This window comes from Pygocentrus nattereri, chromosome 21, assembly GCF_015220715.1.
Source record: "Pygocentrus nattereri isolate fPygNat1 chromosome 21, fPygNat1.pri, whole genome shotgun sequence".
Taxonomy (NCBI): Eukaryota; Metazoa; Chordata; class Actinopteri; order Characiformes; family Serrasalmidae; genus Pygocentrus; species Pygocentrus nattereri.
In genome coordinates this window covers 5,987,797-6,009,948 of record NC_051231.1, presented here as the reverse complement: position 1 = coordinate 6,009,948, position 22,152 = coordinate 5,987,797, and the positions used below count along the sequence as shown (strand labels likewise).

General features: G+C 39.2%; 1 protein-coding gene across 1 annotated transcript; it reads left to right on the top strand.

Moving 5' to 3' along the window:
* Positions 1-11,531: 11,531 nt before the first annotated feature.
* LOC108411868 (taste receptor type 1 member 3) lies at positions 11,532-20,571 on the top strand. Its single transcript, XM_017683647.2, has 8 exons — positions 11,532-11,740; positions 13,094-13,394; positions 14,554-14,910; positions 15,138-15,566; positions 17,574-17,777; positions 17,874-17,994; positions 19,414-19,784; positions 19,996-20,571. Exons 1-8 carry the CDS (start codon positions 11,541-11,543, stop codon positions 20,569-20,571), a joined length of 2,559 nt encoding a protein of 852 aa, XP_017539136.1. The 5' UTR covers positions 11,532-11,540.
* Positions 20,572-22,152: the final 1,581 nt, after the last annotated feature.

Sequence of the window (22,152 nt, the reverse complement as noted above, 5' to 3'; positions counted from 1 at the left end):
TCCATATGTGTCACAGATAAGCTGGATATGAGTTTGAGCACTGTGCTTAACCCCGAGGCCAGCAGCCCACGCACAAATCCGCCACTGCCAAACAACTCTGGATCATTAAAGCATGCTAGCTGCGGCCTTTTCTCTACTTTAAAGCAACATCGCAATGCCAGCGAGGCCTCCAAATGCTTAGACTTAAATCATTAAGCTGTGGGTAAAGGCTGTACTTAAGTATTCTCTGTGTGAGGAACACCGGGCATCGGGCCTGGAATGTGCCTTTCCAACAGCATCCTTTTCTTCTGCATATATAAGGGAAATCCATGTATATCCTGAGTTTTTTTTTTTTTTTGAGATCCACATATGTCAAATTTTCCTATGGGAAAAAGTTAAATAAACTAACACAGCTCTCAAGACATCGTCATCTCCCCAAACAGAAGAAACTGGCCAACAGCAAATCCTGTCACTTCTTTTCATGTCTGAAAATTGCTAACACCTGAATTAGCAGAGAAAGGCTAATTAAGCCGAGGTTATTAGGCTAGGTCTAAAATCTGCCCATTGTCATCCACTTCATTTCTTCTGTTCTGTCCAGCTAGTAATAAAATAAGAATTGTCTTCACTTTTCATGATGGTTTTAAGTGACCCTTATTAATTTCACCTCCGCATTTAACCCATCCGTGAAGTGAAACACCACATACACACTCGCGAGCACATACACACTAGGGGCCAGTGAGCGGTGCCCAAGCTGCAGTGCCCAGGGAGCAGTTGCAGGTTAGGTGTCTTGCTCAGGGACACCTCAGTCATGTACCTTCGGCTCTGGGGATCGAACCGGCGACCTTCCGGTCACGAGGCTGGTTCCCTAACCTCCTGCCCATGACCGCCCCATGGTTACTATGTTATAACCTAATGCTAGCTTACTAAACTCTTGTTAGCATTTCTCACCGCTCACCTGCTCAGAGGCAGATAAATTCGATATTTTTGTGCTTTTTCTTTTTGGTCTTTTTCACATTTTGCCACTGCTGTCCATCTTCACAGGATTCACACATGGGAGTTGCTGCATTTGTAAGCATTGCAAAAAATAAGGCACTTTTTTGTCCACTGCCTTCACTGTCAACCAGCAGCACACTGTAACAGATTACAGTGAAATGTACAGCAATTCAGTGGCAGCACAGTTGCCAGTAAAGTACTATATATTGACAGTAAATATTTTACAGTATTTTACCCTATGTTAAGTTATTTACCGTAAATTTCAGTGCATTATCTGGTATGTAACTGTTAACCACCGCACTGCTCTGAATGGCCAATCTTTTATATTATGATCCTATAAAATAGATAACCAGTATTATAATATGTACTGTAAATTTATAGACATTTTTACAGTGCATGCCATACCAAATTTAAACAGGCTAATTTCAATTAGATTGACAAGTTACAGCCAGCAAACCAGGGCTGTACTACTTGAGATGGTTGCTAATTTAGCATGCCACAGTAATCCCAAGAATGAGATTTTCCCGTTTAAAGACTGGGACCCACCTTCAGCTGCTTTGGGGTGGGTTTGGGTGGCTGTTTTGAAATATTTTGGTTTTTGTTTGTCTGTTTGTTTGTTTGTTTGTTTGTTAGCTGTTGGATGCAGAAGATAGCCAGAGAGCTTAAATCACTGCTTGGAAGATAATTGTCTTTTTACAGTTTAATAATAGTAGCAAACAGTCTTCAGTCATCCAGTGGAGAGAGTGCATTACTCAAGTGACTTACTCGTCAGATGAAGAGGACAACAAGCTAAAAGTTAAACTAGCAAGGTCACTATTTAGATACTTTGCATCAGTTTGGCTTCTTTTCTCTGACTCAAAGGTAACTGGCATTCATTTTGGGCTTATTTTAGACAGAATTGCTGTTTTCTGTACAATTTACAATTTGAGACAGACGTAAGAGTTACAGTAATGCATTTATTATGATACAGTAATTGCATTTATATGCATTTAGATCAGTGGCTAGGCTAGCGGTCAGGACTGAGTGACACCACAGGGATTCCCAATGGTTGTATGATGTATTTGTGTAATGCATGCTGGGTATCGAAGTAAAAGAAATCTTAACATGATATAAAGTCATGAATCCTGTCGAATCTATGTGGCTGAGGGATGTAGTAATAAACAATGCACAATATGACACATAACATATTATATTCTAGTTTTAGGCCAGAACACCCCTTTATAGAAACTGTATTACTTTTGTTGGTTATATTCACTACTCTGTACGATAAGCTGTATAAACTAGTAGGTACAGCAATAAGCAAACATTAATCCTGAAATCTTTCCTTTTTTAATTTCCAATCAAAACAGTCATTAAGTTTTGAATTATTCATTTTCAGCCTCAGTAACTAAACATAATGGTAGTTTTTCAGTGGCAGTATTCATCTACCCTTTATACATTTGTTATAGCTTCCATTCCTTTCAGGGGATTTGCTTTCAATTTTTCAAAGAAATCTGTGGGGATATTTTCCACACTCAGGTTCAGTCTTCAAAATTGGGTGCATTTTCTGCTTCTCTCGATCAGAATTGTCTTCTCACAGCGAAAGGATGGACAGAAACGGAACGTTTTTCAGACCTGAAGCAAGAGTGCTGCTTTATTATCTCCCAAAAATGAAAGCTTCCAAGTATTGTTTTTCTGAAGGTGATATTTCCTGGGGTTTACCAGGCGTCGCAGGTGGTTGTTAGAAGTCCTAGTTTTTGAGCTCTTGTAATGGATACACTTTGTATCACATTTGGTTTTCTCTTCTCTTATGAAAAAGGTCTCATATGTGATCTCCTTAGAAATGTCTCCTGAAAATAAATTGCATTTTTACAACCCCATTTCCAAAAACGTTGAGATACTGGTCAACATTTAAATTTAAAAAAGCAATGATATGCAAATTATTAAGCCTTACATTTAATTGAAAATAGGACAAAGACAACATATCAAATGTTGAAACTGAGAAATTGTTTTTTTATTGTTTTCTGAAAACTAATGCCCATTTTGAATTTGATGCCAACACATTCCAAAAAAGTTTGGACAGGGGCTACAAAAGGCTGGTAAAGTTGTGTAATGCTAAAAAAAAACACCTGGTGGTTAATGGGCAACAGGTTAGTAACATGATTAAACACAAAAAGAGCATCCCAGAGAGGCTGAGCCCTTTCAGAAGATGAGGAGGAGTTCACCACTCTGTAAAAGACTGCACAATCAAGAATAACGTTTCTCACCATAAATAGAAAAGAACTTTTGCTTTTCATCACCTACAGTACATAATAACATTAAAATATTCTGAGAATCTGGATAAAATCTCTGTATGCAAGGGATAAGGCCAAAAACACAGTATTTTCTGGCCATGATTTGACCACAAATAAACAGCATCCAGAAATGCTGCCACCTTCTCTGGGCCGAGCTCATTTAAAATTGACTGAGGTGAAGTGGGAAAGTGCCCTGTGGTCCAATGAATCAACATATGAAATTCTTTTTGGAAATCATGTACACTGTGTCCTCCAGGCTCCAGAAACACAGTGGTAAACATGCCCCCGTCCCAACTTTTTTGAAACATGTTGTTGGCATCAAATTCAAAATGGGTTTTTATTTTTCAAAAAATAATACAATTTCTGAGTTTCAACATTTGATATGTTGTCTTTGTAGTATTGTCCTTTAAAAATATGGTTTAACTGATTTTCACATCACTGCATTCGATTTGCATTTACATTCTGCACAACATCCCAACTTGCTTGGAAATTGGCGTTGTAGTGTTGAATGTTTGTTTTGACTGGAAAAGAAATAAATGAAGGATGATCTGTATCTAACGGTGCACAGTACTGTAAAAAAAAGTTTAGAAGAAATAATTCTGAAAAGTACCTAAATAGTCAGACTGAATCATGATGCATTTGAGATTCCCTGATGCAGTGAATCATCTCTTAAAGTCAGTTGTTTTGAGGTCAGAGACTATCTCAGCCTAAACTTTCTAAAGAAAAAAAAAAGGACCATATCAGAACATGAAGAGAAAGCCAGCTGTATGTTGCAATGCCACTTTCACAGAAAAAAGTGAACATGTGCTTGCTGAGGCCTACGCCTACGCATCCGTCAGCACCAGCACACACACGCAGGCAGGCGCAGGAGATTGACTCCTCCACCTACGCAGTCACACACACTGTACGCTTGGATGCACCGAAGCACACGCTGAAAAAACATGCTCGTTATTGCACACATAGTGAGCGATGCAAACGCGCGCACACACACACACACACACACACAGAGGCAGTCTACCCCTATGCCCTCATACACACCTGAATGTCGAGCCAAAACATTGCAGCTGCAGCAGCAGCGTGTTCAAAAACAGGCCCGGTGGACGTGTGGAGCAGGAAATCGTTGGGTATTAATATAAAGCACTTCAAAATAACAAACCCAGAAGCGACTGTTAACATTTAAAAGGTACATTATAGCTTTTATTTCCTGGGGTGTACAGACCACAAGATACCTTTTCAATCTGACATCTGGGGCCAGTGGCGTATTTCTGTTTTATTTGTTGTTTTTTCTTGTTGATATCTTCTTTTCACTACCTAAATAACATTTCGTCACTGGGGCAATTCACAGAAGAACGCAAAAACTTTCTTCACTTTTATTATAACTGTAATAAGTAATAAGTATAAGTAATAATTCATTTAAAGAGACTGTATTGCAAACAATTTTGGTGCAATTTTGTTCTGAACCATTCCATTCACCATTAATTCTTCACCCAATGAAAAGGGAAAACTTCATTATTTAAATTAACTAATTGATATTATTATTCAGTGGTGGACGAAGTACATAATTCATGTACTTGAGTTAAAGTAGAGATACCCAAGGTAGAATATTAAAAGTAGAAGTTCCTTAAGAAGGAAAGTAAAAGTACTAAAAGAGTAATTCTGGCTCTGATCTGGTCCTGTTATCATTTTTATAACCAGACTGGCTTCATGAACTCATTTCAGGTGAAAGTCCTCCAGCATCTCTCTTGGTACACCAGTCTTTTAATAGAACGTCATTAATTAGTGACGCTGACGTCTATTAAAATAATCAGAAGCACAAAACACTGAAGGTAAACAGTTTCCATCAGGGAGAACCGAGTGGCTCTGAAATCACTTTTTACACACAAGCAAAGTTTCAGTTTCAGATTTATTTACAACTTAGTTCCAAGTTTAAGTTGAATAAACACTGGCTTTAAACTCAGGATCACAGATGAGCTCCTTTACTATGTTGATCTGTAGGCGTCTGTTCATAAACATAAACCAGCCCAAACTCATTTACTATAAAATGAAATGGTGTTTGTAGAAATTCAGAAAAAAGCCGCGTCAGTCTCGACTGCATATGTGGACATATTTCTATATTGAGCTCTATTTACACAAAGTTAGGTTAGTTCATCATTTATGTTGAACAGACTCTCCCAAAGTTTTACGCTGCTGCGCTGACGTTGAATAGGGTGCTGCACTGGGTCGGTATGACCAACAGGTCAAAACCAGCTCTAAACAAAGTGACCGCTGGGCCCTGATTGGTGCTCTGGCTTTGCGCTTCTTTCGTTCTGACATGTGACATTTTTATACACACAGAAACCAAAAGGAACGACAGATTTTGCAGAATGTAGCAGAGGAAAAAGTCAGATATTAGACTCTGAAATGTAGTGGAGTGAAAGGAAAAAGTCGCCCAGAATGGAAAAACTTAAGTAAAGTACAGATACACAAAAAAACTACTTAAGTACAGAAACTAATTACATGTACTCAGTTTCTGTCCACCACTGTTATTATTAATAATCACTCACTAAGCAAAGCAGATTTGTTAATGGTGTCACCACTGTGCATCTATGTATTGTTATCACTGTATTAGTACTAAGTTAACCTGTTAGCAGTCTGCTGAGCTGTTCAGCCTACTCTCTAGCGAAGGCAGTCTTGCCCATTCAGAAAATCATGGGAAATTTTGTTTTAAATGCGGTTGGGCAAGCAGACTCAATAGTGTGGGAACAAACTGAGGTTGAAATTTCTAAACAAATCCAAAACTCCAAGGTGGAGCATAAAGTGGGGGGTGCTGTTGATCTCGTTAACATCGATGTAACGTAAGTTAGCATGGCTGAAATGTCCCTCCAAAAAAAACAGCAATCAAGCATTTAACCCCTTTAATAGTCAGGGCGACCGGTCCAGCGGCTTAGAAATGGATGGAGGGATGGATGGACCTACCAAAGGGCCTACCAAAGTCTATAACCACATCTATAACCTAAGAATAGCTCAACTAGTTTGCACTAAAGTTCTTGTAGTTACTAAATAATAAGCCTTAGTATGTAATAAGCCTGGGATTTAAAGGGGTTAATTCCAAACCTCATATAAAATGAGTGCAGTGTATGTGGTAAAGACATTACATATGGAAAATATAAATGTTACCTCTTACAATGGAAAAAGTGGTCCTTTAATTAACATTAGCATTTTGCTAGTTAGCTTGTTTTAGTGGGAAATAAGTAATAGAACAGCAGAAGAAACATTTTGGTGCAAATACCAGTGAATGCTGTAGTTCAGTCACTGAGAGAGGGAATGTGAGATTGTGAAGTAATACTGTAATAGCAGTAATGAAACAATAATCTAGAGATTTTGACAGAATATATATATATACATATATATATATAAAAACCTGCAGTGTGCAAAATACTCCCTGGTGTTTGTGGGGGTCCAATGTTGGCAGGGTTCTACAGCACTGATGGGCACTGACTCACTTTCCATAGTGGCTCTGATTGGTTTACCAATTCTTCTTCCAAAAATTCTCTTTTCTAGTCTGGTAAAGCATTCTTCCACATGTTAACAAGGATCCTGTACATCTCCTCAGTTGTCTTTGGTTTGAGAAATTACCCCAGGTATAGTGACTACTGGACAAACTCACGTTTCGCAGACTACGGGTTCTCCACAAAGGGGCACCATTCGCATTCAGAAAGCTTTTGATGCTTCATGAGAGCAGTGTTTTACATCACTGACACTGTATGTCCCTGTTCAGACTTACAGTGCACAAAAAAAGAGTTTGCTACAGCGCCACCATGAGGCAGGCCAGTCCTGCATCACTGGTTAGTTAAGAATACCAAAGACAGCAGCGCACCGATTGAGGGTGAAGCAGCTGAACAATGAACTGTACCTGAATTTTCCCTAATGGACAGCATTATGTCAAAATATGTTTATTTTCAGGGACCCCCCATTTGATTTTGAGACATTCAGGAGGTCCAAGAGGTTAATTAGGGGGTCCCAGAACCCCCCAGGACCAGTATTTCGCACCTTAATTATATGTTTGGAATCTTTTATGATCATTGACCACTCATATTTATTAGATTTTAGTTTGCTTAATGATTTTAACTACCAGCCGGGGTCTCCCCATATTCCTATTGCTCTTATTCCTATAAATGGGTTATACAAACCCATTCCCATACAGCAACTTAAACTGCTGGAGGTGGCACTTTTCTCATGTTTTTGGAAATATATACTATGTTGGTGCTCGCCATGAAAGAACATGCAATACCTTTTCATGGAATTTCAACAAGTCATTTTCGATTAGTATTTTGTGTCAAAATGCTGTTAATAGTGAAGATTACAGAACGCGAGCATCTTTTGATCTTTAAAATTCATTACAAACTTTATATACAGTGGTCCAAAATACATTTGGACATTAACACCATACCAAAGCAATGTTCATTTTAAACAGACCACTCCAAAACCTTTCAAAGGGCAGCTTCTGTGGTTTAGACTATTATTGTTTAAGCAGTTTCTTTGCAGACGTCTGCAAGTTTGCATCTACTGATTTCATGGTCCCACCTATAAACACAAGTTTGCCAACAACTTTGCAAAAATAATAACACCAGACTTTGAAGTTCTCACCTCTGTGCTGCACAGTAGCCTTAAGTGCCGTCTAACTTAGAGTTCTTCTCCAGGCTTTCTCCACACAAAGAGTCTACTATCAGTCTGCTGCTGTTATAGAAGTGTTTCATCATTTTGTTCTACATTTTATGAAGTAATCAAAGTTTACCCACAGTAAATTGGTTAAAGCGTCCACATACTTTTTGAGGTCCACTATATTAGACAGCACTAGATACCAGAGGCAAGTAAGCTTTTCATAATTCAGAGAAATTCAGAGCTGCCACTACTATGATGGAAACCACAGACATCAGTGGTCACTTTCAGCTTTGCAAGAATATGGAAATGAACCCCTAGGAAAGTGTTCAAAATCAGAACGATAGAAGCTCTTGATTACATCCCATTAATGTGCATTAATGTGACAGATTGTCAGCCAGTCATAATGAATGCATGATGAGGGAATAGAGGGTAATCACACTGGAGAAGAAAGGCCGTGTATGATGGTGTAACTACCAGCCTCTAATGTCTTGAACTCTTTATATTGCTACTTATACCAATTTACCTCCTGACCGATGCGTAGCAGCAGTAACTTATCATTATATGTCAGTTATTAGTCTACATAAGAGCACCAGCTTGGTAGACACAACAGCAGTAGTGGTTAGCAAGAAAGTTGTACTGTCCTGTTATAAGTAGTTGAAGGTACTTTTCGTATCCGGCCACATTTCCCAAGTCCCAAGTTCCTAGTTACGCCACTGTACGCTGGGTGTTGTGTAAACTAAATCAAAATGTTCCTCTCCAGGTCTGAGGACGATAAGGAGTGGTGTGGGTCTTTACCTGCTTACGTCAAAGATCTCTGAGGAGATAGAAGAAAGAATGACAGCCCTTGATGAACTGAGAAGAACACTTGGAAGAAAGCCACATGGGGACAGAGGAAAGCATCTAAGACTAAAGAAGAAAAAGATCTGAAATGTTAATGATCAGAAAATAAGTAAAACATGAGGATCTGAGCCCTTTTATTCTCTCCCTCAAAGAGGACTGGTACAAACACTAACCAAAAGTGTGAGGAAAGTGCCCCCTGGTGGACAATGGTAGAACAGCAGTGCACAAATGGACAAAAACTGTATTTACTGTAACGAGACTCTATATATCCAAAAACTTCAACATACCGTTGAGAAAGTTAGGTAGACTTGTAATATTTTATCCTTTTCTTCAGAGATTTCTGCACAGAAAGGAGCTGAAGGAAAGCAGAAAAGCGTGTCCAGCCCTAAAGCATGCAAAACACTTGTAAATGTGTGGTAAAATCGGAACTGCAATGGAATAACAGCCAAAAGTGCATGCAAAAAATTTTGCTTAAACTTTGGCATAATGTATCACTTGATATTAAACGCATGCAAATGCTCCACATCCACATGATCTATGACTGTAAGTAGTTTGTGTATGCATAAAAGGCCGGTTTGCAGTTTTCACTCAAAACCAGTTCACATAGTATTAAATATAAATGCTTTAGATTACTGATAGCACCAATGAGCTCACTTAACACCAAAACTGGCCCATGAGGCCTGCTAGTAAGTTACCCTACATCCACTCCCGAAAGTGTATTTTTATACAGTATTGTGCTAAACTCAGAGAGCACCCTTCATTGCTGCAATGTCCAGTTCAAACAACCATTAAGTGCATGTTAGAGAGATTTCTGAGGAGATTCATTTAAGATAATTCACTTGCATAAGGAACAAATTCAAAAACTGAATAACAGATACGTAGAAAATGGGACTTCTAACTTCTAACACCTGTTAGACCTGGTAGACGCCAAAACAACCTATCAGATAATCAGCACTTAAAGCTTTCATCTCTGAGAGAGAGGAGAAAATCAAGCTGCTTCAGATCTGAAAACATCCACAGGTGTTTCTGTCCATCCTTCCACTGTGAGAAGATAACTCAGCGCTGTGGGTCTGAAAGGACGCGTAGGCCGTCACTTAGAAAAAAACATGGACAAAACAAAGAAGAAAATGTAAAGATTTAAAACAGCACTATATAAGTTTTGTTTTTGTTGTTAAAACTGAAAGAAATAGCGTTACTGAGTTCCTGAGAAAAACATGCCTGAAATAATCATTTAAAAGTCAGAGCTGTCAGGATAGAATTTGTTTTTCAAGTCACGTTACACGTCTTTATGTATAAATGTCTCATGCACAGACTCAAAAAGAAGGTCAGGCTCGATATTTAGGTCTCAAATGCAAAAATTTAAGTTAAGTGATACTTCTTTTAATCCCACCTCCACATTTAACCCATCCGTGAAGTGAAACACCACATATACACTAGTGAATACACACACACTAGGGGCAGTGAGCACACTTGGCCAGAGCGGTGGGCAGCCCTATAGCAATTAGGGGTTAGCTGCCTTGCTCAAGGACACCTCAGTCACAGACTGTCAGCACTGGGGATCAAACCGGCAACTTTCCAGTCACAGGGCTGGTTCCCTAACCTCCAGCCCACGACTGCCCACATCAATAAATCAACATTATACTGATGAAAATATGATGTCAATAGTTGATCATTCACTCACATCCTCATAAGACTAGTACTGCATCAAGTTTTGCATGAGTTCTCTTTAAATACTCTTTCAACAATTGATCCGCCCGTGGGGGCCCGATTCACAAATGTTCCTCCACATGTTGCGTGCAATTATGCATTTCCACCAGAGAGGTCTCCAAATCCCCAAATGTTACATAGTGCTGCTTTAAAAAAATGGACACACTAAATATGGAAAAAATGTTTTTAAATGTATTTGTTTTTTGCCTGGACCACAGCAATCATTGTACTTTGGCCCACCAAGAGAAGAACATTGGGCACTCCTTACTTCAAGCCTTACATGCAGATGTCTGACATCACTACACAATAGTAGGATATTATCAATAATTGACTATTAATGTGGCACCTACTGTTGCTGACTTTTAATAGACTAATCCTACTTGAAGTATGTTTTCAACAAATATGTGTGCATCTTTTTTTTTTTAACAAGCCCTGAACCCAAATGTACTCTAAAGAGCCTTGAGTCAAACCCACAAGCAAATACCATGGAAATAGGCTAAGTGACTGAAACATGAGAGCCTGCAGCTGGCCTCATTTCCATTTCTCACCTATGTAATATATTCCAACATTTTCACACAAATATCTGCCACAAAGTGTAAAACAACCACAGGAAAGGTTTTTCTCTGCAGTAGTTCAAATGTGACCCAGAGATAAAGTCAGGTGCTCTGCAGTTTGAGTTCAGCCCGAACGCAGATACATACATAAGCCTTATGGAGTCATCTTACCTCAAGAATTCGGAAGCATTTAAAAGATTATGCTTCTAATGAGTAAATCAGCCTCTGTAGAAGAATCTCTGAACATCTGATCTGCAGTCGAAGTGCAGAACCAGCAAATGTTCATACAAATGAGCGGGCAACATCATGTAAACCACTCATTTAAATAAACATCTGCCTATGTATGTGGATATAGCACCGTCAAGCCCTGGCAGACCAGGCAGCTATTAGGACCCACAGCATTAGCGTCTCCACACCACCAGGAAAGACACTTTTCAGAGTACCTTTACTACTTTTACGTAGGTAAGACCACCCTTTCAAATAGCTGAAGCATCTTTTACTTCATTTCTCTCCTTTCACTTATCAAATACTGTCTTGTCTTGTTTTTTGCAGAATGGCCATGCAGTGGACACTGATGGCTCTTTGCCTTTTGCTCAAGACTGGCCACAGTGAGAATCCACAATGGTTCAAAAACATCTCCACAAATCTCTTCAGGTCTCCAGGTGATATTCTACTCGGAGGGCTTTTCCCCATCAACCAGCTGACCAGCAACCTGAGCCAAAGAGTGGAACCCGATGACATTCACTGTGACAGGTAGATCACTCGCAAAGGAATTAGCCATTAATTAACAAAGTGGAGCTTGTTTTGTTTTGTTTGATAGCTGTCATTCTTCATCATTCATTACTAGAGCTTTGTAAAGAACTTTTCTGTGACAATGTCGTTGTCAGACATCTTGTGGAGATTTTATATAATAGTTGGACTACATGCATTAACTATATGTCCAAAAGTCAGTAGACATCTTCTGAAATCGAGGGTATTTATAGGGAGCTCATCCTCATTTGCTGCAGTAACAGCATCAACGCTTCTGAGAAGGCTTTCCACCAAACGTTGGAACACTGCTGTAGAGATCTGATTTGTCACTTCAGAGAATGCAGTTCCACTGCTTCACAGCCCAATGCTGGGGAGTTTTACACCCCTCTAGCCAACGCCTGGACACGGTGACCTTATGTTCATGTGTTACTGCTCAAGCTGTGTGCACATAATAGAACTCCTGTCAACAACGGGTGCACCTTAACATAACTGAATTCAGTAATTAGAAGAATGTCTGCATACTTTTGGATATATAGCGTAAAATACAGTATTTTGCAAAAGTCAGAGACCACCCTTGCATTAATTTTCACGAAAAAACAGCCACGTATTCATTTTTGAAGAGATATTTCTGAGAGGATTAGATAAGATGAGGAAAACAAGTGGACGAAAACATGAATCTCCAAAACTAGAGTTCAAAAATGATTAAAAGATACAGAGAAAATGCGATTCGTAACAACCCTGAAAGACTTGTTAGAGCAACAAAACTGTCAGCATCAGATAAACAGTCCTGAAATCTTTGAGGGAGAGGAGAAAATCAAGCCCTTCCACTGTGAGAAGACAACTCATCGCTATTGGTCTGAAAGGACATGTAGCTGTCAAGTAGCTGTTAAAATAAATAGACAGCAAGGATGAAACAAAGAAGCTGGTGATGTTCTCAGAACAATGAACGGGTCATTCCAGAGTCCAGACCTCTGCATCACTGAATGTGCTTGCAGCCAACATCTAAGACTGAATTTTGGATGTTGGATCCTTGATTTCTTTGGAAATAAAAAGCAAGTTCTCCAAACTGACTTTTACCCAGTACTGTATGTATAGCAGCTTGTATTCCATGTTCAGTTACCACAGCCAGGTGGTATGCAGGTGTCAGAAGCTGCATTCAGCTTTATAGTCTTATAAAAAAATAAGGTAGCTAGACCCTTAAGGGTGAGGTTGTTATCAAAGTTGGTAGATTATTTCAAAAGGTATTAGCCAGTAACTGCAAAAGGAGTCCGCTTCACTTGCACATGGTGTTGCTGTCATTTTTCATACTTCTTCGCGTTTGTCTTAGACCTTGTGATTTGTTTTTTTGTATGACAGTGTTGATGCGTATGGCCTGGCAATGGCATTAGTGATGAAGTACACTGTGGATGAGATCAATGCTACACCTGACCTCCTCCCTGATGTCACACTGGGCTTCGAAAGCCATGACTGCTGCAGGCAGCCGGCAGTCATCATGAAGCCCACTCTGCGGTTTCTCACCACAGGTTCCTCTGACGAACTGGAGGTCAAGTGTAATTACACTGAGTACATGACCCATGTGACAGCAGTCATTGGCCCATGCAACTCTGAGATAGCTGCCGTCATTGGCAAGTTGCTTGGCTTTTTCTTGATGCCACAGGTAAGAATGATCAAGCTCTAGTAGCAACAGAATCTGGTTTCTGGGTCATTTTTCATTCACCCCAAATGGTAGCCAAAACATGCTTGACGCCTGAAGTCTTCCTTAGTCTTGCTCTGATGCTACAAGGCTAATATAGGCTAAAAATAATGAAATCTTATGCTGGGGTTCAGCTTTGGAAAGCCTTCTGAGCTTTCCCACCTCAAACTAGGAAAAAACTGTAAAAAAAAAAAAAAGAAAAGCCATTCATTCAATGGTTACTAAATAAGATTACCTTTAAATGAAGTTATTTGTAACATCAATAATATTGACCATAAAGCTTGCTAGCTTATTGCTAAAAATAATCCCCCTCGTGTGTTTTTCCGCTGTCGCTCAAACATCGTGAAGGCAGAAATGACATAATTCCAATCAATTAAATGCAGCACTGTACTTCACTGATTGGCATCATACTTTTATCCATGAAAATGGACAATTTTTTCTCCATACTTTGTCCAGTTTTTAGGAAGCAGCATTTCTTTCAAAGTCAGAAGTACAAGGTAATTCAAAAAGATTCATCCGATTTCAAAATGATTTAATCCAGTTGTAAATCATCACAGATCTATGCAGTGAACTGTGAATGGTTTAATTGAGCATAAAGTTTATTGTGTAATTTAATTTTACAAGTGCTCAGTCTGAACCTCCTCCAGCTGTACAGACAACATCAACGCCGCAGTCAAATTCATCCCGTACTGGATTGAGCGTGTCGGGTGTCGCTGCACTCACAGCTCTTTCGATGCGATTTCGGAGATCATCCAGTGGTGAACACGTTCTGCTCAGGGGTCTCATCTCCTCGCAGACTGAAGGGAGCCGTCTTCCCGTGACAGTCAGAAACTCTATGACCCCCTCTTCCAACTGGAATGTGATTGGGTCCTAGGCGCCTCATGGTTGGAAAAATACGACTTTTTGAATCACCCTGTATGTTAGAAATTACTCAAAGCGGTTTGAAGCATATATGTGATGACTCGGGTATGCATTTTGCACAATACTCGTAGCTATAGGCTTCCATTACTTATTAGCTCCATAAGCCTTGTAGCTCCAGCACAAAACCAAAGAATCAGCAATCAGCAAACATATCTTGGCTGATAACTCTGAGCTCATTTGACTCTAGCTCCTCTCGTCTCAGGTCAGCTACAGGGCCACCAGTGATGAGTTCAGTGACAAATTGCAGTACCCATCCTTTGTGCGTACCGTGCCCAGTGACCGCTGGCAGGCCGCTGCTATGGTGCAGCTGCTGAACAGGTTTGGCTGGAACTGGGTGGCGGTGATAGGCAGTGACGACGAGTACGGCAAACAGGGAAAGCAGCAGGTGTCCAGCCTGGCCTCTGATGCGAATATCTGTGTAGCATATGAAGGGCTGATACCAATTTATGGTGACCCAGTGCCAATGATAAGGGAGATCCTGGATCGTATAAAGGAGACCAAAGTGGGAGTGGTGGTGCTGTTCTCAGTCTCTCAAGCAACCACTGCTTTTTTCAAAGAGGTAAGAGAAATTCCTGTGCAAAGTCTCAGGAAACTATTTATCCCATGTGGAAAAAGATACATACACATATTAAAAAGATACGTACTGTGCATAGATAAGGTTTTAGATGATTTATTAAAGATTTACACCCACTAAATCCCCAAAGATGATAAGGACAGTTAAAAGATAATCCACATATCCATGAAGGCCAAAGACTAATGCTGAAGAGCAATGATGTCCTTTTGCAGGTAATCAGGGTGAACATGACAGCAGTGTGGGTGGCCAGCACAGCCTGGGCTCTACACAGTGGCCTCATCACTCTGCCTGGCATTGAGACTATAGGCACTGTACTGGCCTTTGCTGACATGACCCAACCTGTGAGCCTGCTCAGCCCGTATGTTCAGGAGCTTTTTGCCAAGCTGGAGAAAGAGAGGCTTCAGCAGGGCACTCCACAGCCAAGCTCCAGCAGCACATCCCCTCTGGACAACCCTTGCCCAGACTGCTGGAACCTTTCTTCTTTGAATGCAAGCATAGTGGACACAGAGCTTGTACAGCGCACTGCTTTCAGTGTGTACGCTGCCATCTACAGTGTGGCTCACGCCCTGCATGACACGCTTGGCTGCAGTGCAAACAAATGCTCCAGACACCCCAGATCCAACAGAATCTACCCGTGGCAGGTAGGAATTGATCTCAGACACTTTACTGGACTCTATTGTGGATCTTAACAAAGATGGAATACTCTGACACACTTATTTGTCTTTTGAATTTAGTTTTTTATTGTAAGGTGACTTTGGGTTACTAGAAAGGCACTCAAAATGTATTATTATTACTATTATTATTATTATGATTATTACTATTCATGTTATTACTACTATTATTACTGAACCAATAATCCCAAAATACACATGATAACATGCAGACAATCGTTTTGTTAATATTGAAAGGAATTGCAACAATTGTGCAAAATTTCTATATAATTCAATGATATTAATTCAGAGTGATTTGATGTTAGATGGTACACTGTCGAAAAAGTTCTCACTCTTAGTCACTTTTTTCTTTCTTTTTTTTCTTTTTTTTTTGGTGAAATGAGCCAGGACTCACAATGTCTATAATGTAATTACAGGCTTTTATTTACTCTGAGTTTGTATTTGTAATGTTGATAATAGTACAATAGTTGAAATTCTGGAAAATATTCTATTTTGCCTTATAGCCACTTTGTGAAAAATGTGGCAAAACAATGTCTCTGGCATCAGACTGGTCATTTATTATCATTTCATGTTATAACATGCTGTGGTGTAGCTTTTAGTGGCATTAGCCCCTTAAAATCCCAGGCTTATGACATACAAAGGTTTATTATATAGTAACCACACAGACTACGGTGTAATCTAGCTGAGTTGTTCTTAGGTTATAGAGGTGTGTATGAAAACTTTGGGCCCCTGGGTCTTGGCCATTTAAGGGGTTAAATTCTCCAACCATTATACACTGGGTTCCTATCACTTCCACTGTGATTCTGTAAGTTTCTCTAGAATGGTGCATTTCACACGAAACCACTGCAAATGACTCTGTTTACATCTTTAACATTTAATTTTGTTAAATCAATGGAATTCTCCTCCAAGACCAGTAACTAAAAGTCAGTGCTGGGAAGCTTCACCCCAGTGCTCCAATATTCACACTATGTAAAGGAATGGTCTGGCAAAAACCCCAAGGTACACAGTTTTCCACTCACGCTAGATAGAGTCAATCAGTAATCAAGTTGAGAGGTCCATAGTCCCCCTAAACCTTTCCATAAATACATCCCCAAAACCTCTTTTGTCCTGCATAGTTGTGTCAGTGTGATTTGAGGAACAATGTGACTTACTATGAACTATAAAATTCAACAAAACTGTAGTAGTTTTAGCATTTTAGACAACAGACTCTCACATAGAGCTAGAATGTGTTCAGTATTTCCGTTATTTCTGCTAATAAATAACTGTTATTTAGTAGGAGCAGCTATTATCTCACATGCTAATGCGTGCTGTCATTTTATTATTAAATTAGGGTGTGCTTCATGTAAATGATATGTAAATTAGGTGCAGGTAGGCTGGTGTTGCACTGAAGCTGATTCATCATCAGACTCATCAGGACTCAAATCTCAGCTTGAATCAATATATCATATGAAAGCATCATGAATTAGAGCTGTTTGTAGGTCATTAAATGCAACGTTGAGGTTTAAGAGCTAATGTGTTCTAAGCCGCAGTGACCTCTATACATAAACATTGTGCAATCTTAATGAAGACGGGGTTTTGGGGATGTTTTTACAGAAAACATTTAGGTGACTATTGACTTCTACTGTAAGCCTTGTAGCACCAGCACTACATTAAAGAAACAAAATTTGGACACCAAACATCTCCTGGTTGATCGACGACATCTGGGCTATGTAGAAATGGGAAAAAGATGTTAACAAATCTAAGAATTCAAAATTTTGACAATTAGCCACTGGCAATCATATCAGTCAGTAAAAAATCTGCTTCAATTTAAAGCATATTGAATTACACTGGTCAATTTTATTGGTTATTGTCTTTTTAGTATCAGTGACAAATTATATGGGTGACAAAATATCGGTCATATTTCATATCAGTCAGGCTACTGACAGTAAGACATGGTAGTAAGTAAACAGTGACAGAACCTTTTGATCTGGACCACAGGTGCTGCCGAAGCTACAAAAGGTTTCTCTGACCCTGAACGGAGCACACATTGAGTTTGATGGCCAGGGAAACCCATCCATCGGCTATGATTTAGTGGTCTGGATCTTTCAGAACAACACGGTGACCTTCCGAGATATCGGGACTTTCATCCGAAACATCACGATTAATATGCAGTCCATCCCATGGCACACAGGGAATTCTGTGGTATTAAGAATGGCTTTGTGATAAACACAACATAAAATAATCTCCATCAGAATTCTCACAATCTAAGATGAAACGTTACTGTGATATCTGTGACAGGTTCCTACATCTACATGTTCCTCTGACTGCCAAGCAGGACAAGTACGCATAGTTAAAGGCTTTCACTCCTGCTGCTTCGACTGCATTGACTGCAAAGAGGGAACCTACCAGAACAAAACGGGTAAGTTAACCTTTTCTTCTTCAAGGGATATTTTGGTTTGTCCATCTGAATTTATACGCCCAAATCATAAGACAAATTATTCAGTAACTGCATGAAATAAATGCACTTTTTTATTTTAATTTTTTTTTTTTTTGTATAAGCTCCCCTAAAATTAACAGAAAATGTGTTTTATGATCTATACATATTACTGTATGCTTACAATTTACTGCTGAAAGCCAAAAATCTTAGACGCTCTTTGTGTTATTTTATTAAAAATAACTTTTACAGAGCAGATCACTGAAGAGACGCCGTCTGTTTATAGTTTATAGCCCAGATTTGTGGAGAAACGGGTCGACTTTCAGTAGAAAACAAACTGTGAGTTCAGCTTCTTTTATTATAAGGGTTTGAAACTACATTACTCATCTATTTAACTGGAAAGAAGACATTTACAGCCTCATACATTCCATTTTCTGAATGTAGCTTATAAAATATGAAAGTTATGAAGAATATGACAAAGAGGCTACCTACACCTACAAAGCTTTACACTCAGTCTGTGTACAAACCTTAAATCCAAAAATGTTGGGACAGTATGTAAAATAAATGCAAAATAAAAGATGAAAGCATTTGTAAATCCACCTTGACCTGTATTAAAATTTGAACAGAAAGAACAAATATTTAATGTTAAGTTTTTTGTAAATGCATTCCAAGTTGGGACACAGGCAAATCAAGACTGTGAATGTTGAGAAATGTTAAAAAAACTCTTAAACAGGTGATTCAGTCATGCTTGGGAAAAAGTCCTTGGGGTTGGGCTGAGGTTTGCAGCTTTGCCAAAAATGTGTCAGCAAATAATGCATCAGTTTACAGGACGTCACTCAACAAATAACTGTAAGAATTTTAGGTATTACACACTCCCCAGTGCATAATAGCATCAAAAGATTCATGTAATCTGGAGAAGTCTCTGCATAAAAGACAAGGCCGAAAGCAACAACTGAATGAAAGTGACCTTCAATCACGTAGACGACACAGCATTAAAAAAACAGCGTGCTTCTCTGATGTCACCTCACAGGCTCAGGAATATTTTGACAATAAACACCAATCCTCACTGCAGCCACTCTATACTATGTACTGTGGAAACCATGTGTCAATTACAGCCAGAAACACCAATGACTTCTTGCGATGACAAGGGACCAAAGAAGAAAAGCACCATCCAGATTGTTACCGGTGTAAAGTTCAAAATCCAGGGTCTGTCATGTCATAACATTATGACTACCTCCTTGTTTCTACATTCATTGTCCATTTTATCAGCTCCACTTACTGTATAGGTGCATTTTACAGTTCTACAAATATAGACTGTAGTCCATCTTTTTCTCTGCATAATCTGTCAGCCACCTTTCACATTTTAATATTTGCTTACTTTACAAATCTGATTTTCTTCAAAAGATGATGTCCAGTGCACACCATGTCCTTCTGGTCAGTGGTCCACCCTGTGCAGCACCAGCTGTACCCTGCCCACCTACACATACCTGACCTGGAAGTCTTATGAGTCCGTAGGACTGGCTCTGGCAGGTGCTCTCCTGCTGGCCTGCCAGGCATGGGTGGGATTTGTGCTTTTCAAACACAGAGGGACGGCACTGGTCAGCGCTGCTGGAGGGCCTTTGAGTGGCCTGAGCTTGATATCTCTTATGGGAAGTTGTGTCAGTCTGGTGCTGTTTATTGGTCGACCGGATGATACAGTGTGCCGTCTGCAACAACCTCTAAACGCCGTATTCCCCACGGTGACTCTCTCCACCATCCTGGCAATCTCCCTACAGGTAAATCTTCTAATATCATGTAGAATATTTAATTACAATTACAATTTAAAGGGCGGCTATCACAGAAAATGTAAATAAAAATTAAATTAATGTCCAATCCCTAGTCCATACATATATGGAAAATAAACTGTGGAAACGGCCCATTTTTGACTGTTTATACATCGAATATGACCTTTAAGAGCATGACATATCATCTCTTTTACCTTCTCAGATTGTCTGTGTGACAGAGTTCCCAGAAAGAGCTCCAACTCACCTGGAGAATCTGCGAGGACCTGGCAAATGGGTGGTGGTGCTGGCTTGCTGTGGGCTTCAGATGGGCCTCTGTGGCTGGTTTATGAAAGAGGGGCCCTCGCTGACCCGTTACGTGGCCAGCCTGGAAGTGAACTTTCTGACAAGGTTCCTGTCCTGCCCTGTGGAGCCTGTCCTGAACTTTGGCCTTATGCTTGGTTTCAATGGTCTTCTATCTCTGATCTCCTTCATGTGCACCTTTATGGCCATGAAGCCAGTTAAACAGTATAACCTCGCTAGAGACATCACTATCTCCAGCCTAGCCTACTGTGTGACATGGGTCATATTTATTCCCATCTACGCTGGTCTCAGTGACAAAGACAAATCTATTGCTCAAATAGTGGTTACTTTACTGAGTAACATAACACTTGTGGGAGCTTATTACGGCCCAAAGTGCTATCTGTTGGTTAAGCACCCAGACCTTAACACGCCTGACTACTTTCGTACTTTCCTGGAAGGAGCTCCACCAATACCACCAGAGGAGACCCAGGATAAATAGGCAGATAGGCTGAGGTGGGTAGAGAAGCTTAAAGCCACCCTCAGCTGAAAGTGTCATTACTTTAATGACTTAATGACAGTACAATAAAAAATAGTGTCTCAATACATGCCTGAGGTTGTGTCAACGTTTTGTAATTCACTGTCCAGATGAGCTGTTTTTGCTCTGGGAAAAATGAATGGCTGACCACAAAATGATGCACAAGATCAGAGGGCTGTTGAAATGCAGTGGAGCTTATTAGTACATCCAACATCTATAAACATTGGAATGGTTTACTAAGCTCTTTTTGTCTTTTTTTGGCACTTTTTTTTGGCACATATCCCATTACCTTTTTAAAAGCAATAAACTGACCGTTATTTTGTATTTCTGTAAAAGTGAAGGGGCCTGTACTTGATCCTACAATAAAATGATCAAAATTAGCTTAGCAAAAACACATAAAATGTCTGTATCCAACTTTTAATGTGGTTATTTTGGGCTGTCCAACCTTACTGACATCAAACTTCTCTATTAAATATATTCATTAAAAACCATCACTGAAATGTCATTTGGTTTGTTTCCAAGCAATTTAATGTCAAAAGAACTACTTTCCCTATTGTATATCTTTTATAATTCAACAAAAGTCATTTTAACTTGTGCCCCAGGTTTTATGCCCAACCCTGTTACCCAAATCTGTCACCCCTCCTAAAGAAATGAAACTTTCCATTTATTATGATATAAACAGGAATTTGCATCATCTTTTTGGGGTTTTTTTCTACTGAATGACCATCAGACCGGTACGTATTCTCATGTTATTTTCTTTATTTATGCACAAAAACTGATTTGGCAGTGTGAGTACAGCTTGACCATTCAACCCTGTTGTTCTCATTATTGTTAGAGAAAAGAATATATATTAATTTTTTAGTGTATATACACCATATGGATATTGGTAGTTAGAATGCAAGACATGCACCCTGTCAAGCTAAACACTCCTCAGTGCTGCTTATTCAACCCTACCTACTATTTTAAAAATGAAAATGGCTTAAAAGAAAGATTTTAATCAAAACATTTAGAATTTTCAAATATTCAACTTTCCATTCTGCTCTCTGTTGTATACTTTAATGATTTTATTGCATTAATATCAGTTATTGATGGGGAATATTTTCTCTATGTTCAACACTGTCATTCAGCTATTTTTAGTGAAAATTGTCTTTTTAAGCATTTAATTTAGTAGATTTATTGTTTGGTAATAAGGGCCATTAGTTGAAATTACTAATACTAAATACTAAAAAACTCTAAAGGCTTTGAATCAATACATAATTGAAGCACAGATAACACAAGAAGACTATGCATTTTTATTATTTTAAAAATGTGCTTGATGCATTTCATAAATATATGTATAACGTGCTATAAAATCATGAATTTAATTGACACAGGCTTTAAAAAGCTATTAACACATCTCCCAGAAATGGTAATGGTGTTGGAAAAAATGTTGAAAAGCCTGAAGGTTAAGCATTTACTTACCAAAACCAGCAAAGAAAAATGTACATGTACAACAAGAGTTTTGGGGCCTAAAATAAACCCTATTTACAGAAAATGCCCTTCTCG